The sequence below is a fragment of the Chenopodium quinoa genome, unplaced genomic scaffold (assembly GCF_001683475.1).
Source record: "Chenopodium quinoa cultivar QQ74 unplaced genomic scaffold, ASM168347v1, whole genome shotgun sequence".
NCBI lineage: Eukaryota > Viridiplantae > Streptophyta > Magnoliopsida > Caryophyllales > Amaranthaceae > Chenopodium > Chenopodium quinoa.
Genome location: NW_018743920.1, coordinates 9,606,757 through 9,622,931, shown reverse-complemented (window position 1 = coordinate 9,622,931; position 16,175 = coordinate 9,606,757). Strand labels below are relative to the sequence as shown.

The 16,175-nt window shown below is 34.2% G+C and overlaps 2 protein-coding genes across 4 annotated transcripts; one reads left to right on the top strand and one right to left on the bottom strand.

Annotated features, from left to right (window-relative positions):
* Window positions 1-769: 769 nt before the first annotated feature.
* Window positions 770-5,002, bottom strand: LOC110688524 (protein FLX-like 1). The gene is made up of 4 exons (XM_021865292.1): window positions 4,012-5,002; window positions 3,225-3,388; window positions 3,009-3,091; window positions 770-1,276 (listed from the first exon to the last, which is right to left on the bottom strand). Exons 1-4 carry the CDS (start codon window positions 4,455-4,457, stop codon window positions 1,178-1,180), a joined length of 792 nt encoding a protein of 263 aa, XP_021720984.1. The 5' UTR covers window positions 4,458-5,002; the 3' UTR covers window positions 770-1,177.
* A 1,890-nt stretch (window positions 5,003-6,892) lies between these two features.
* LOC110688523 lies at window positions 6,893-15,442 on the top strand. Of its 3 annotated transcripts, XR_002504604.1 has the most exons (7): window positions 6,893-7,034; window positions 7,159-7,366; window positions 7,581-7,724; window positions 8,787-8,922; window positions 12,335-12,529; window positions 13,191-13,274; window positions 15,400-15,442. XR_002504604.1 is itself a non-coding variant. In XM_021865290.1 (6 exons), exons 1-5 carry the CDS (start codon window positions 6,970-6,972, stop codon window positions 12,487-12,489), a joined length of 708 nt encoding a protein of 235 aa, XP_021720982.1. In that variant the 5' UTR covers window positions 6,893-6,969; the 3' UTR covers window positions 12,490-12,529; window positions 13,191-13,688. The 3 variants fall into 3 exon arrangements, 2 of the variants coding, with proteins under 2 accessions (XP_021720982.1, XP_021720983.1); XM_021865290.1 differs by lacking the exon at window positions 15,400-15,442 and having other exon boundaries at window positions 13,191-13,688; XM_021865291.1 differs by lacking the exons at window positions 13,191-13,274; window positions 15,400-15,442 and having other exon boundaries at window positions 12,335-12,822.
* The last annotated feature ends 733 nt before the right edge of the window (window positions 15,443-16,175 follow it).

Sequence of the window (16,175 nt, the reverse complement as noted above, 5' to 3'; positions counted from 1 at the left end):
TTCGATTCCCTTCTTCCACTGTCCGGATTTCGTGCCCCAACTCGAAGTTACTCGATGTAATAATCAATAAACATCATTTTAGTCTGTACAAACTAGTTACAGTTCTTACAAATTTACAACTTAAGAATTGCTACAAACCAATATTCCCTCGGTGTTTTAATAAGTGTTTTAATAAGTATTATACTTATCAAATCCGGCTGGTTTTAATAAGTATTACACTTTCTTTTTTAGCAAAAAACTACAATTTAATATTATAGACCAAAATAATTAAAAATAGCTTAATGCATATATAAATATAAGAATTAAACGTTAAAAAAAAAAAAAAATAGACCAAAATAAGTTATAATTTGTATTATATACATAAGTGGGTTCCAATTCCTAGATTTTAGGACCCGGTTGAACCAATTCCAATTTCGGTTCCAAATTTTAGGACCCGATTCCAACCAATTTCGAGTCTGATTCCTAAAATTTTGACCGGGTACCCAATTTGCTCATCCCTATTCAATTTGATGGTTGGTCACTAAAGTTGTAAATTTGAAATGTATTACAAAGGTTGATTGAAGCCTAGACGATGTTCTGCGTTATTATATGTATATTAAAAATGTGTTTTTATAATAAAAAATTGTGATGAAATAAATTACTAGTAATTACAATTATTTCAGTACTCGTAATATTTAAAATATATTTTTCCAATTATTATTGAACATCAAAATATATTTAATATCTAGTATCCTTAATCCATTAGTTGCGGTAATTAAACAAATTCACATATCCTTAATCGATCATGCACCAATATAAACCAATTAACATTTAGAACGATCTTTCATCCATGCTTTTCCAATGGGAAACTAAACATGTGAAGCATATCTACAGATTGTAACTTCTATTACAAAAGTACTTGGTCTTGGCTGATTGCTGACTCGAGTTGCCGACAGAGAAAGTTACTGTTCATCGACGAGTAAACCAAATGGAGGCAGGCAGGCAGCTTCCATCATTAAAGCAAAAAGTTTGTTCTCACCCAAGTTGAAAGGTCGAGTGTGTGTGACTTACTACCATATTCCCAGAACGGGTGTCTGGTTTCAGCTTAAATCTGTTTACAAGGTCATTTACTCGTTTTCTATAGTTAATGCTTGCAGTTAGCCTTCAAGCAAATGAGAAGGCAAGTCGCCAAATGGAATTATCCTTTCCGTACATGGGGCTGTTGTGCATCAAATGGATCATGACTAACTGAACGTCCATACAGAGCTAAGGAGGCACTGTCCGCCATTAGTTGTCCCTGAAAAATAGACTGTGACTTCAGATGATGTTTATCGTGAATAAAAAGAAAATGGCTTAGAGCCCTCAAATCATTGCCAGCCAAAGAAAAAAAACTTATGAAAGTCATAACTCATCTATAAAGTAGAAGATACAATATACCCTCAAGCGATGTTGCAAATGCATTACAATTTCAGGTAACTTTCGACTTTGCTTATGCTACAAAATATAAGACATGATTTATAGAGGTCCTACAAAGCAGAATAAATTATGCTTTATTCCAACCATGCTATTTCAGAATCATCAAAATTTGCACTGTTCAGTGTTGAGGCATTAGCGAAGAAAACTTATTCACAAATAAGCAACTTTATACACTAAACACTATGGGAAAGGAAACATATGTCAAGGGTTCAAAGGCTTTTCCTTCGTTGAGATGGAGCGGTCAGTAAAACCACTAAAATCCCCCCCCCCCCCCCAAAAAAAAAAAAAAAAAGGCAAAGCACCCAACCACATCTTTACCAATATCTTCCCTAATATTTTGGGGTGCCTAAATTGCAACTATATCTCATTATCAAAAGAATCATGAAGACATGAAATAGGTTTGGCTCAGTCAAAGGACTCTCAGAATCCTTCAAAGTCTCTAACATAACCATTTCACCCACATGATTATTCCCAAATCCACTCGACACCTTCATCGTCCAATTTCTTGTGGGGTTTCCTTTTCTCTCTTAAGCTTAGAACCCAATTCGAGTTGAACATTACCCCTATTCTCTCATCCCTGCTTATCCTTTTCTGCCGTCTAACCCACCCAAATTATGTAAAAGATGGCTTTCAGAAGTGTTGAGGGCTTTTGAGCATTAAAGCTGTAGCTGGTTGTAGTTCACCAGTTTACGATTTGGGGTTGTAGGTTCTTCCTCTCACCTTTCAACCTCTCTCTCCTGTCATCACACAAAACTAAGAGCTGACAAGGAAAAAAAAAGGAAAAAAAAGAGGCAACTGATGAAGCCACTATGTTGATATTACGGGATATCAATAAAACTTATCTGTCCTTGTTGTAAGAGCGAAATATCCATACCCTTCTACAAGTAACATAGGACTCTGGCTTTATTCTATTCAGCCGAGTAAAAAATTTCCCTCATGAACCAATAAAACTTATATGTCCTAGTTTAAACTTACCTAAACTTACAACTTATTTGAGCTTAATCGTTTTAAAATGAACTTGGTAGCATTTATCTAAGTTACCCAAACAACAAGCTTCTTGACCCTTAATTGAACTTTTTCATCAATCTTTTGGTGAAATAATCAAAGCTAGAATATTGGACCTTCTGGTATTGTGGCATTCTAACTCCACTACTCTACTTAATGACGTTATCTGTGGACAGTTAATTGACTCAGTTTTTGGTAGTCCATTAACCAATAGCAGATTATTTTATAAGCACTCTGATTAATCTTAGTCTCTTACAGATCCTAACCTCAAAAGCACAATTGGGATTTTTGTTCACCTAAACTGACTTGATTCTTATATATCAATCTAAACCAAATTTATCATGAATAAACTCCATCAAGGTACCAACCAATGAATTTGCAAACTGAAAGTTTCATTCTGAAAGTATTCCTGAGGATAACAGCTATTATTATCTTCAAGTCCTTCCAATGTAACATAACATCATTCAGCTATCTCCCAAAGTAGCTTGGGCAAACTGATAATCAAAATGAACCCAGCTTCATAGGCATGATTGTTAATGATGGCATACCTGATGCATGGAATATTGAACAGAATAAGGACCTCTTCCGTATGCCATACTACGACTCTCATAGTTTCCCGTGTATCCAAGATCTGTACATGAAACACACATACAAAAATTATCAGAACATGTAAATACTACTTGTGGAACATTGCAGCATATAATTACTATGCACAGATTGCACGGGTAGGACACTCTTCAAAGGAAATGTAAGGAACTGCATGCCTGGATTTGAAGCAGCAGCAGCTTCCCTCGCTCGTTTCTCAGCATTAGCAAGCTCAGCACGTAGCATCTCAATATCATGTTGCAGAGAATTCATTTTCCTGTCCATTGCTTCATTCAGTTCAAGGTTAGCTGCCCTAGTCTTCTTTTCGTATTCTACTGCAGCTCTGTTGATTTCCCCAACATTCGACCAAAACAAGAACAAAGAAGAGCTTATGTTAGACAATCCCAAACCTAACTCAAACAAAACCCAACTTCATGAACTATAACATTCCCAACATAAGCTATTTTTCAATTAGAGCACAATACTTGAAACACTTTACAATCCATAAATGCAATTCTGTTGAACTAAAGAAACCACTAATATAAGATATAACCCACATAACTTTTCTAAAGAGCAGCCAACTAAAACATCATAGTCAAACCAAAACAGTCCCAGAATCAAGTGAATTTCAAGTAGCTTAGTTGGTTAAAGTCTCGAGGATCTAGGATCAAAATTCGCAAACATAAGCCCAGCCCAATTTCATAGCATTGCTAACAAACCCTTTTCAATTAAAACACAATACTCCCTCCGTCTATTATTTACATGTCTATTTCTAACATTTATTACTCACATGATAATAAAGAGAAATAGGCGTGTAAATAAGGGAATGAGGTCACACTCAAATGCAAATTCTTTAAAATAAACAAAATCCCATATACAATTCCAATTTCACAAGAACCAGTCAACTTTATAGATGAAATTAAGAAATAATAAACGAAATTCAATGAGAAATCAAGATTATATTACCTTCCTTTCTGAAGCTCTTGCTCCATTTTATCAACATCAGCCTGAATCTCAGGCACCTGAGAAGCATCCATCTTAACCCTAGACAATTCAGTATCAAGAACCTTAAATTGAGCAGTAAGCTGAATCTTACTCTCAGTCAATTTCTGAATATCACCAATTACTTGGGTATGCTCAGAATTTAGGGCCTCAATGGCGCGAACCTCGGTCTCTAATTTGAGAGATTTTTCGTAAAGCTCCTTGATTTGAGATTCTCTCTCCTCCCTGAATTTTCGAGCGGCGGCCGATAGTTTCCGGAGCTCTTGATCGGCGGCGGCGAGTTCTTGCTTGAGAGTCGCGTGCATTGCTGACATTTCTTTCTGGTCGAGAAGGAGGCCTTGGATTTCACGGTGGTGCGCCGTCATATGCGACGGTGGTGGGGCTCGTGAGTGCGGCTGTCTTCCGGCCATCTCTGTGTATGTTTCACCTCTGCCCCGTTGTGGCTCTTCGCCCTTCTGATCAAGTGACTAGAGAGAAATTTTGGCTCTTGAGTTTAACTGTCTCTCTTACTTCTTTTTGCGTCTTGTTTGATGAGTTGTTTTTAGGACAGATAAGTATTGTATTTTCCTTGCAAATAAAAGGGTAAAATATTTACGGTTTTTTTAAGCTATGCCCCCAGGAGTTGGGTTTTTCAAGTTGTGTCCTATTTTTTGAAAGTTCTAAGTCGTGCTTCTGAACTATTAATCTTTAATCAGCTATACCCCTCCCTTAATCCCTCGTTAACTTTCTGTGAAAAAATATGTTAACTTAAAACTTTTTTTTCTTAAAAAAAAAACCAACCGAAAATCCTCTCTTCCCAACCCCTCCACCACCCACCACCCACCAACACACCCCAAGCCACCCGACGAACCCTACCTGCAAGCCGAACCCCACCAGCGACCCTTACCATCACCCATCATAGCCCCACCACCACCCATCGCAGCCCCACCACCTAGTGCACCACCAAAGAAAATGTTCGAATGCAATGGAGGAATTTAATTCGAATTGAAATTTCGACAAATTGGTTTAGGGATTTTGTTTCATTGGATTCAAATTGCAAAATTAAGTTGTTAATTGTTGTCTTCGTTTTGAAATCAAAGAATTTGGTTCAAAACAATTAAAAACCCTAATTTTTCCCCCAATTTGATTTTAATTGTTAAATCATCAATTTTGGTTCAATTACATTGAGATTAAATACACAAAACTTGTTTTAATTGATTTTTCCAATGAAAGTCTGCACGAATATGGTTCAATTGGTCGAAATTGTTCAACGTTTGCCCAAAAAATTTCAAAAAATATTCGAAAATTTGGGCATGAAGAATGGTGGTGGTGGCGCATCAAGTGGCTAGGTGTGGTAGTTGTTGGGGTACGATGAGTAAGAGGGGGAGATTAGGGTCGAGGAGTTGAGAGGGAAGGAGAGAGGAGGGTGACACGATGATGGGTCGAGGAGAGAGAAGCGAGGCGCGGTGGTGCGGTTGGAGGTGCAATGGTGGGTAGTTGTGAGGGAGGAGAGAGAGGTGTTTGGGTGTTTTGGGGTTTTTTTTTGTTTTTTTTTTAAAAAAAAAAATTAATTTATTTTGAAGTTAACAGAAAGTTAACCTAAGTTAACAGAGGGATTAGGGGAGGGGTATAGCTAATTAAAGATTAGTAGTTTAGGGGTACGGCTTAGAACTTTCAAAAAGCATGGACATAACTTGGAAAACCCAACTCCTTAGGGGCATAACTTAGAAAAACCCAATATTTATTTGACATTTAAAATAGTACTTTAATTTTTATGGTTACTGTAGTATATTTTTGAGTATTATTATGCATGTATATTGTACCATTATGTCATAGTGGTTTAATATTTTGATGTACCATTTACATACTTATTTGTACTATTAGCAAAATATTTTATACCACTACAACATTTAATGGTACTATTTACCTTTGAAATAATACTTTTTTTCATGGCCTATTGCTAAAAATATACATAGGCGCTATGTGCCAAGAATTTTCCAGTATTGTATTGGATATGGGTCAGACCAACATGAAAATGGTATAACTCGGCATGAACTTATGAACCCATTATTGTCCCAAACAAAATATGAGAGACATACAAATGGACTAATGGGTCATCGTGTGCATCATTTCCAAAAGCTTGTCACCTGACAAGCATGAATGCAGAATGCATGATGCATTGTTTTGCGTCTAAGCTTACTTATATTTAACTATTTAACTAAAAACCTAAATATTTTTTAAGGGCTTATTGGGATAACACATAGACCAGGTTGTGCATGTGTTTCTTTAAGGATACTTTAAGGGATATGAATAACATATAATAGAGTCAGAGGGGAGATATTTTTAGCGAATCGATTTGACCAAACAAGCTTCGAGTTCTTGTATAAAAATTTACCCTAAAAGTGATAAATTATGGTTTTAGTAACAAAAGTTCGGTATAAGGAGGCTTTTTGAGGAGGCAAGGATAGTATAGGGGGTAGTGACGCGCTACACGTTATTATTGGCCCGTCATTTAAATTATCCAATCTAATGCAAAGATGCGAGTCAAACACAATAATACTAACAATACACCTTCCCATTTTTTATAACGCATTGATTACATTTCTTAAGATAACATAAATACAAGTATATTGGAAATCTTGATCAATATACTTTGAATCCATAGAGCGAACTAGCTAACAATCTAACTTATCAAACTACTACATCAATCAATTAAGACCATAAAATGAGAAATCTAAAGTTCCATAATCAATGTGTTCATCATAAACATAGAGTTATACTTCTGGACGTTAAGTCCAAACAACTAGGCCCATTTTAATCCTAGGCCGATTATTATAATCCCTTGCGAACGCGCTCATACACCGCACCAAAACATACTTATATGAACTGCAACCAATTTTCACAACTCACAAATTTGCTGCATTTCATTTCTTCCCTCCTAAAATGGCGGATATTTCCCTCCCTCACCACCAACTCTCTCTTTTCTTCTCCCAATTCAAACTCAGAAGGTTCTTCTTCTTTCAACATTACAGTATATTGAACAATATCATCCAATTAATTTGTTCGTAATCATTTTATTCGTGCAATCATCTTACACAATTTAATTTTGTTTTTTCTGAATTTTGGTTGCAGATTTGATGATTCTACGCTTCGAATTCTGGAGTTGATTCTATCATCAAAGGACGTGAAGTTATCGCTCGAATTTCGAAGTACATTAAAAGAATTTCTTAGGTCAGAATCTCTCATTGCCATTCGGGAAGCTTCAGGAAAATCAGTGGAACATAAGTTACTGATTCTCGATTTCCTCGTTCGTGCTTTTGCGATCGTCGATGATGTTGAGGTTTCTCTCTCTTTTTTCTGAATTTTCTTCACAATTTTGTTTATAATTTTTATTTTTCAGTTTCGTTGTTGTTGAATTTTGATTTGTATGTTTTGATGCTGATTTGATGCTAAGTTGCCCTAAATGCTAGTTTTGAAATCGTTAATTTTGACCTAATATGAATTATTATGTTAAATTTCATCAAATTATAAGAATTATGTTGTTGTGAATGTAGAGTTGCTTGGCTGTGAGATATGAGGGTTTAGTTATGCGTGATTCGTGGACAATTAGTCATCCGGAGCTGCGAGTTTCATGCAGTGAATGGATGAATTTTGCTGAAGATGCCTTTAACAATGATTTTTACTCGGCCACTGCAAAGGTGATATCTCTTAATTGCGAATTCTACAATTTTGATGGTTTATAAACTGATTATGATGCCTTTTTTTTGGGAAATTCTACACAGTAACCCTCAAGTGTTCACTTTTCCACCCTGTGTCTCCCTTTTAAAAATTCCACACTGGAACCTCAAGGTTTATTTATTGACTACGCTATAACCTTGCCGTTAACCCTCCGTTACATGTTGCCGTTAGAGGGCCCCACTTTACACCCATAAAACCTTTAACGGGATATTTTTTCAGCACACAAACCGAGAAAAAAAATATTAAAAAGTGCAAAGTGGGTCCCACTAACGGTGACCGTTATGGTAGGATAACGGCAAGGTCACTGTTGAGACATAATTGAAGTTGAAGGTTACAGTGTGTAATTTTCAAAAGGAGGGGGCACAACTTGGAAAAGTCAATACTTGAGGGTTATGGTATAGAATTTCCTTACTGCTACTTGTACACTACAAATTGGATTACATGTACCTATAGTTCGGTGTGCAGTGGCTGTATGCCTATATCTGATTGATAGCTTTAAGACTGCCTTTCAATTGACTAGTTATGATTTATTTGCCTTAAATGTGTGGAAGTAAGAATGGTGGACTAGGATAGCTCTTGTTATTGGCATTCTGGTTTGAGGTGAAGTATAATTAAACTTTCTAATAACAAAAGTACCTGTTTAGTATGAACAACAAATATTCACTGGTGAGCTTCCATTCCGCAAGTGTTTGAGTATTAATTTAATACGTAAAGTACTCAATTTTTTTTGGAGTTTTAGTACCACATATTTTTCAGGTTGTACATTAGTCCATTTTAGGTTGTACGTTTACCCTCAGAGAGCATCATGATACTTCGTACAATCTAATTTAGTAAAGAACATAATTCACGGTGGGTTGGGTTGGGTTTGGCTTGGCTCGGTTTTTGACAGCTCTAGCTTTATTAAATGCTCTATGCCTCTACTTATAATATCCAACAGAAACAACCTAAGTATGTCATTGATTAATAATACCTGATCATCTGCTATATTTGTAATCTTTTTCGATTTTTCTTGTTCTTAATAGGCATGTGAATATGCTCTTTTGTATCTTAATGGAAAAAGTGACTTCAATTGTGACAATCTCTCTGAAAGTGTGAGTACCATCAATAAAATACAGAGGCTTAAGGACACTGCCATCAGAATATCTACTTGCCATTCTGGTAAGTTTCATATTTGGATTTGTCATGCTTGATTTTTTGTTGGCCATGGGGCCATTGCTTATTCTGATGGACAGTTTGCTGTTTATTTTTCAATTGATTTGTGTATATTGACTGAGCTTATGCATGAATGCTTCTACCCTCCAACAACTTGGGGTTTGAGATCCCTCTTCTGTATAGACAAGTAACAATTGGCTCATTGGTGTTACCCTCTGGCTTTCCGCAATCCCATATGTTGATTTTATTCTCTGTAGTCCATACACCTGATGCCCTGATATAGGGCCAATATTAAGCTTCTTCATACAGATAGAGAAATTTATAAAGTAATATGATTGATTGTCCTTGGTTTATATTCAATCACATGACATTTTATTTTGGGTGCAAATCTGCTGCACTATATACCTTTTCTCTTTGAATTTTCAATTTACTTGATCATTGTCCATCCTAGTTTCCCCATTTGTTAGTACAAGACATCTTGGATATTTAAGACTAAAGCCCTTGTTATCTTAGAAGCTCTTGGGTCCTTTGATTAATACAAGGTTTGAAGAGAAAAAGTGTAGAGCCCTTAACTCAGCAGTCTGGAACATATCACCTGAACACTTGGAACAAATCTCTACAGGCCAAGGGATCCCCTGCAATATCAGATGAAGGTACATGCCACAGTCTAATTATGTGCTTGGTTTATGGTGCCCATCACTGTTCATTGCTAGGGAAAGTGAATTTTAGACACTAAGCAGAAGATCACACACAAGATTTTTCCTGACTTTGAACTCTTATCAGATGAAAACTTAAGTTAGACTCCCCAAGCTCCTGGGTTCCATTTAGCAGAAAAACCTGTAGTTAATAGCTCTCTTTTTCAAGTGGAAGGGCCTTGGGCTTCATACTAGATAACCTTCAATCAAATAGGCAAATAGCATATGCCCTATAGTCTAGATTTCATACAGTAGTACCTGTTTTTGCAACAGGTTATGTGATTTGGCAATGTTATAAAGCAACAGCTTAAGTCATAGGAACATCTGGTGGTCATATGGCCTATACCAATATTGCTCTATGCTGATGACTGCCATCTGCTCCTTGTCCTGCATGGTGCATAATCTCAATGGCTAAACACTATGCCACTATGGGTCATGGATCTTCTCTTAAAGTGGGAAGGTGCAATCTGATTTGATTTTAGAGCGTAAACTTTCCCCTAAGTCAGCCTATACAGCTCATGGCTCAATCAGGCTCTACTATGGACTAATTGCCAATCATCTTTTATGTGGCTTTTCCTTGTCATTTCCTTGGCCATTTGGATCTAATGAAGTCCCACCATCGTCACTGATAATTATTTTGAGGCTATAGTTGCCTCAAATCAAGGACATGCTGTTAGGCTTTGGTGAGGTTTCGTAATAGGAAGGGAGACTACTAGCACTTAAGCCAAGTATGAGATTGCACAAAACCCGGCTTTCGCTGTACCACCTGAGATTTTAACTCTCATGGTTTGGCGCGTTGCTAGGCTTCGGCAGTTAGAAAGAGAGCGGATACTTCCCCCCGAAGGGGTGGTCTAAGTAAAGCCGAATAAAAGCCCTCACCCTCGATTCTCTTGAAAGTCTGGCAAAGCTTCTAGAAGGCCGACCACTACATAGGAGCGATAGCGAAGCCAAGCCAGTACGGTACCAATGTCGAGGTAAAGTTTGTTTTGTAACAGGTAAGCCCGTCTTACGGAGCTCGGCCTGCTTTCGCATTAACTCACTAACCTCTTGCGTGCTCATATAAAGGGAGGTCTATGGTAAAGGGGCGAAGCGGTCCAATCTGCGTAGCTCTTCGGTGTGGCTACTAACCTAAGATCATATGGTAATAGGAATAGCCCACAAACCTTATATGATAGTCACTTTTCTACCAATCTTCCAGTCTTCCGACATGGAACAATTCCCAACACATGCTTGACTCTAGATTATGGAAAGCTTATTGCCAACTTTTAAGTCCTACAGCCAAAACACAGGAACATTGGAGGGGGAAATAAACTGGTCCATAATCAAATATCTTGATTGTCTTGTGGGGGCCAGCATATTCCTTCCCCAGTGCCTAGGGTTTTGCTTTTGCCCATTGATGATTTTATTGGATTTAACGTTTTTGCCACAGCTCAGCGAATCATCAATAATCAATAACTTAATACTATTTGCGAAACCAGTGATGACACATGTCATCCACTGGTTGAAAATTTTCCCTCCACTTTATCTTTCCTTTGTGTGTGTGTGTGTCTATCCTTCATGAAAAGTTTATAGCCTATAAGATTCACCTTCTACTTTGGCGATTATATGTTTTCCACACACACTCAAACGAAATATTTTTATATGTATATATTTTACATTAATTAAGTAATTTTGTTATAAAAATGAGCATGAATAAGTAGTATATTAGGATACTATAATTCTTTTTTTAGTACTCCGTATATAATTGTTAAATTCATGTTGTACTTGACTATATAATTTAGTAAAATCGGTGCATTGCACGGGACTTTAATTAGTGAGGATTCTAAAGGATAAAATGTAAGTCTTTTGTGCACTAAGAACCGAGGCTATTGGCATCTAAACGTGGCTCTAATGAGGCTTCATGTACTAGTTTTGTTTTGTTTTTATTTTATTTTATTTTATTTTATTTTATTTTTTATTTTGTTTATTTCCTTTGCCATATTGTCAAAACTTTGAATTTACCATATTGTCAAAAGTTTAATTTTTAGGTTTTCATTTGTAGTCAATATGTTTGTGTACATATATATGCATATGAATGTGTACACGCACGACGTTGTGTTATATTGTTTTCTTGGTTCTTTTTGCTTGCTTTTGGCACCTTGTTTTATTAGTAACACAAAAGGTAATTGATTATGTCTGCTTGAAACTAGAATCTACTAAAATAATTTTCTTATGAGCTTAAAGGAGTTCTTTCGTGGGAGCTGGTTATAGCTAGGCCTTCTTCAGATTAATATATATTCTTCATCGTTCCATAAATTTTCGTCGTTTCACTCAAAATCATTGAACAAATTTTATGAATTGCAGTTCCCTGTATGTGAAGTTTGGTTTGATTGATCTTTGAGCCAGAATTTGTTTTTGTTTGTGCATTGATATGCCTAGAATAAGATGTGCCAGGCTAGGGCAATAGTTCATACTTCATACTGACCAATATAGAAAGTAATAGCGATTATTTTTTTAATTTTTTTTAATTTAGGATGAAACTATGTAGGATTTTTTTGTCGTTGTGTAGTTTCAGGCTGCTTGCTTAATAACAAATATAAATATGTATAATAGTACTATAATTTAGTCTGTTATTTAGTTAGAGTATTGTTTGGTCATATACAACCAATAGAATTAGAAGTTTATACTTTGTCTGCCTGTACCATTTTTAACACTGTAAGTAACTTATTTTGGTGGTTAATCAGTTCAGGGGCAAGCCACAGAGTACATGAAAAAGAAAACTTTGAGCATTAAACAGTCTTCATTTTCTATAGAGGCAAAATGTACTGCAAGCATAAGCTTTAGAGATGGGATCAAGCAGCAGAATGTACGTAACTTGTTACGTCTCAAAAATCAGTAGCAAGCCCAGAGGAATTTCCAGATCAGTTATTGCAGAACAGGTCCTTCCAACTTAGTCATCTATTATAATCATTTTATAAATTTTTGTCGGCCAGAACAGTGGTTTAGATGTTTATCATAGAAATGGTGTGCGGTATGCATATTCATATAACCAGCTCATTTCCAATGGAGTCGATGGTTTATTGTTCGTTGACTTTTGGATTATAATGGACTGATTTATCTAGCTCATTAAACTGCTCCGCGCTCGCACTTCTCATTAATTTTGAAGTTGTAGAGAACGGCTGCACATTGTACTAAGGGTTAACTAATCAACCTCTCTATTATTTAGTTTTAAGATTATGTTGCATACATCCGACCCTTCCCTTACCCCACTCGGAGCAAGAGCAAGACCTTTTTATGAAGCCTAGTGGCCATGCCTTGCTCTATTCTCATATAATCACCCTTTTTCCGTCAGAAATCACCTAAATATGTTTCAGTTGTAAATAAGTATCCATAAATTCATCTGAATTCTGTTACAGGTCCACAAGATTTTATGTTGCCTTTAGAATTTAAGAACTAACATTACATGATAACATGTTAGATCTCATTCTGATTTGAGAAAAATCTAATCTAATTCGGAAAAAAGAAATATATACCAAGTAATTTTCAGCAACCATGTGCACAGTTGTTTTGCTTGATACCGAATTTTTATTTAATATGCAGTTGATGCAGTTTGCGGTTTGAATTAGGATATCCTTTCATTGGGAACCTGTTGACAAACTCTGGTTAAGCAGTTGGACTGTTGAGGTGAGTTGGCTTTCAAGTTTTCCTGTGGTGAGTAATTTTATTGTAAACATTGCTTGTACTCGTAACTTTTGCATCAATTAGAATATGTTTAAGTATGCAATTTTCAAGAATCGAATCTTCCATATCACCAAAGTGCATTAAATGCGTGCATTGGACCTATCATGGATTCTTCTTCTCTTATGTAGTGAGAGATGTCTGTTTTTCTTTTTACCTTGTTCAATGAATAAATAATACACTTAAGACAAGCTAACTTTACAAGGTTCTAAACCTGTTTTTCCGTTTTTCTCTTCTTCCTAGAGCTTAGGGGGTTGAAAACTTAGACCTGAAATTGCAGGTACACTTACCTCTAATAAATTAAGGAACACGCATTTCATTGCGTTTGATTAGCCATTTGAGCATACATCAAATGACATGGCTAGCAATATGTTTTGATTTGAATTTTTGGCAGTATGCATACATCAAAAGTGCATATGTCAAATTGGGTTTAAGTACTTAGAATGAATTATTTTTTTGCTAGTATACATCAAATGGAAGAACATATGAAGTATACTTGTTAATTTTGTAATGAAGTGATGATTTGACCAAGTAGTAATTGGTGTAGTTCGTAGGGGTTTCAACTTGTGAGTTGTTGACCTTGAAGTCATACGTTCAAATATTACTTCAATTTTAGTTCTTGGAGATGCGTAACCACTTATTTCTTCCCTCTCATTCCAATGGCTTGGCTTGCAATATGGATTGATTTGACCTACAATAGATTTTAGTCTAAACAAATACTTCTTTATTACCATGTAATTGCATACATCTATTTAAGAAAAGGTGTGTTTTTTGAAAAATTGCTCATGGTTTAAAACCTACCCGTATTACAAGTTCCATATTATGTGACTAGGTTTTACATTTGATCCTCTATCTTATCACATCCTTCATCTTGTGTCTCGTTATCTAAGATTATGCCACACTATCTATCTACATTATTCAATAGTATATGATAATTAACTTATTAAGTCAGTGATGCGTTGTAAGTAATATTCCGTATATAAAATGGGATACAAGATAAAGCATTATTTGGACTTAATTATGATCCAACTTAGGCCCTGTTCTTTTGAACTGTTCTGCTCTGCTCTGCTGAAATCTAATCTGCTCTACTCTGCTTAAAAATAATAATTATTAATAATAATGATGATTAATATTTAATAAAAATAATAATAATTATAATTATTTAATAATTATAACAAATATTTATAGATAATGATAATTAATATTTAATAATAATAATAATTGATATTTAATAATAATAATAATTAATAATAATAATAATTAATATTTAATAATAATAATAATAATATTTAATAATAATAATAATTAATATTTTATAATAATAATAATAAATAAGTAAATAATATAAATTGATAATAATAACTATTATTTAATGATAATATAATATATATAAATAAAGTAGGCATTTTTGGAGAGCATTTGGAGCGCCACGTAAGAAATATACTTATTTCGACCAATAAGAAGAAAGATTTGTATTTTATTTTTGAATTAAAAAATTATGTCGCCACCTAGATAAAAGTAACGAATTAGATTTGATATATCTAAATTTTTAATGCCACGTAGATTATAATCCACAAATTAAATTATTTTAATGAAAAAAAATAAAGTAAAAATATAGGAAAAGATAAATTTATTAATTCAATAATACGAGTATAAGAAATCCAAAAAAAAAAATATACTAAGAAATATTTAAATGATAAACGCTTATAATAAAGTTTGATACGTATCATTATAAGATACATTTTGATAGTATTTATGATAAGAAATACAAATTGTTCGTTAATTATAATTAAATTAAAATTTGTGATACCTAATTGACACATCATACGACACAAACAAAATTTCGTATCAATAAAAAACCCCTATTAATAAAAAAAACCCCATCAAGCGAATTTTATGTTAGTAATTTTGTGTTAATTTTTGGTCTTTAATGGCCGGGTAATTTTTAGCTTAATTATTAAAATCCTATGTTTAAATTAGTATTTCTAATTATTACTTACATTGTATTAATTTGAGATACTCAACGATTATATGTTTATGTTTTATTTACTAAATGATTTTTTACATGCAGATCTAACACATCATACGACACAAATAAAATTCCGTATCAATACAAAACCCCATCAAGCGAATTTTGTGTTAGTTTTAGGTCATCAATGTCCGGGTAATTTTTAAAATCTTATGTTTAAATTTATATTTGTAATTATTAGTTACATTGTATTTATTTATGATACTTAACGATTATTTGTTTATGTAATGGCATACGATTAGATGTTGTATACTTAATATATGGATGACTTTGGTTATTTTTGAAGATGATGAAAAAATTCCAATGCATAGATTTGATTTTATATCGCAATAATTTTTCATTTATTGGTAAATATATTGATTTATTTTATATAAATGTAAAGATTTAATTTATATCAATTTCAGTTTGGTTAACATTTCACGGTTCAATTTATCCATTGATGTAGTAGGTTGGTTGTGGACGAGGTCGGTGAATCTATCGAAATAAAAGATATGGTAAAACAATGAATAATGGTTTAGGATTTAAATTATTAAAAATTTATCATTTCACATTAAAGATTTTATTTAGCGGAAAAAATATCATATTTACAATTTATTTATATTTAATAAATTCATTATAAATTATGGTAAAAAAAATTAAATATTAAACTTTTGTAATTTTGTCTGAAATTATTAAATACAATAAATCAAATAATTAAAAATTTTAGATGAAAGTATTGTTCGAGAGCACTCGGCGCGCCACATAAGTAAAGGTATTATTTCGACCAATTAAAAATTAGATTTTTATTTTATTTTAGAATTAATAAATTCACTCGCCAC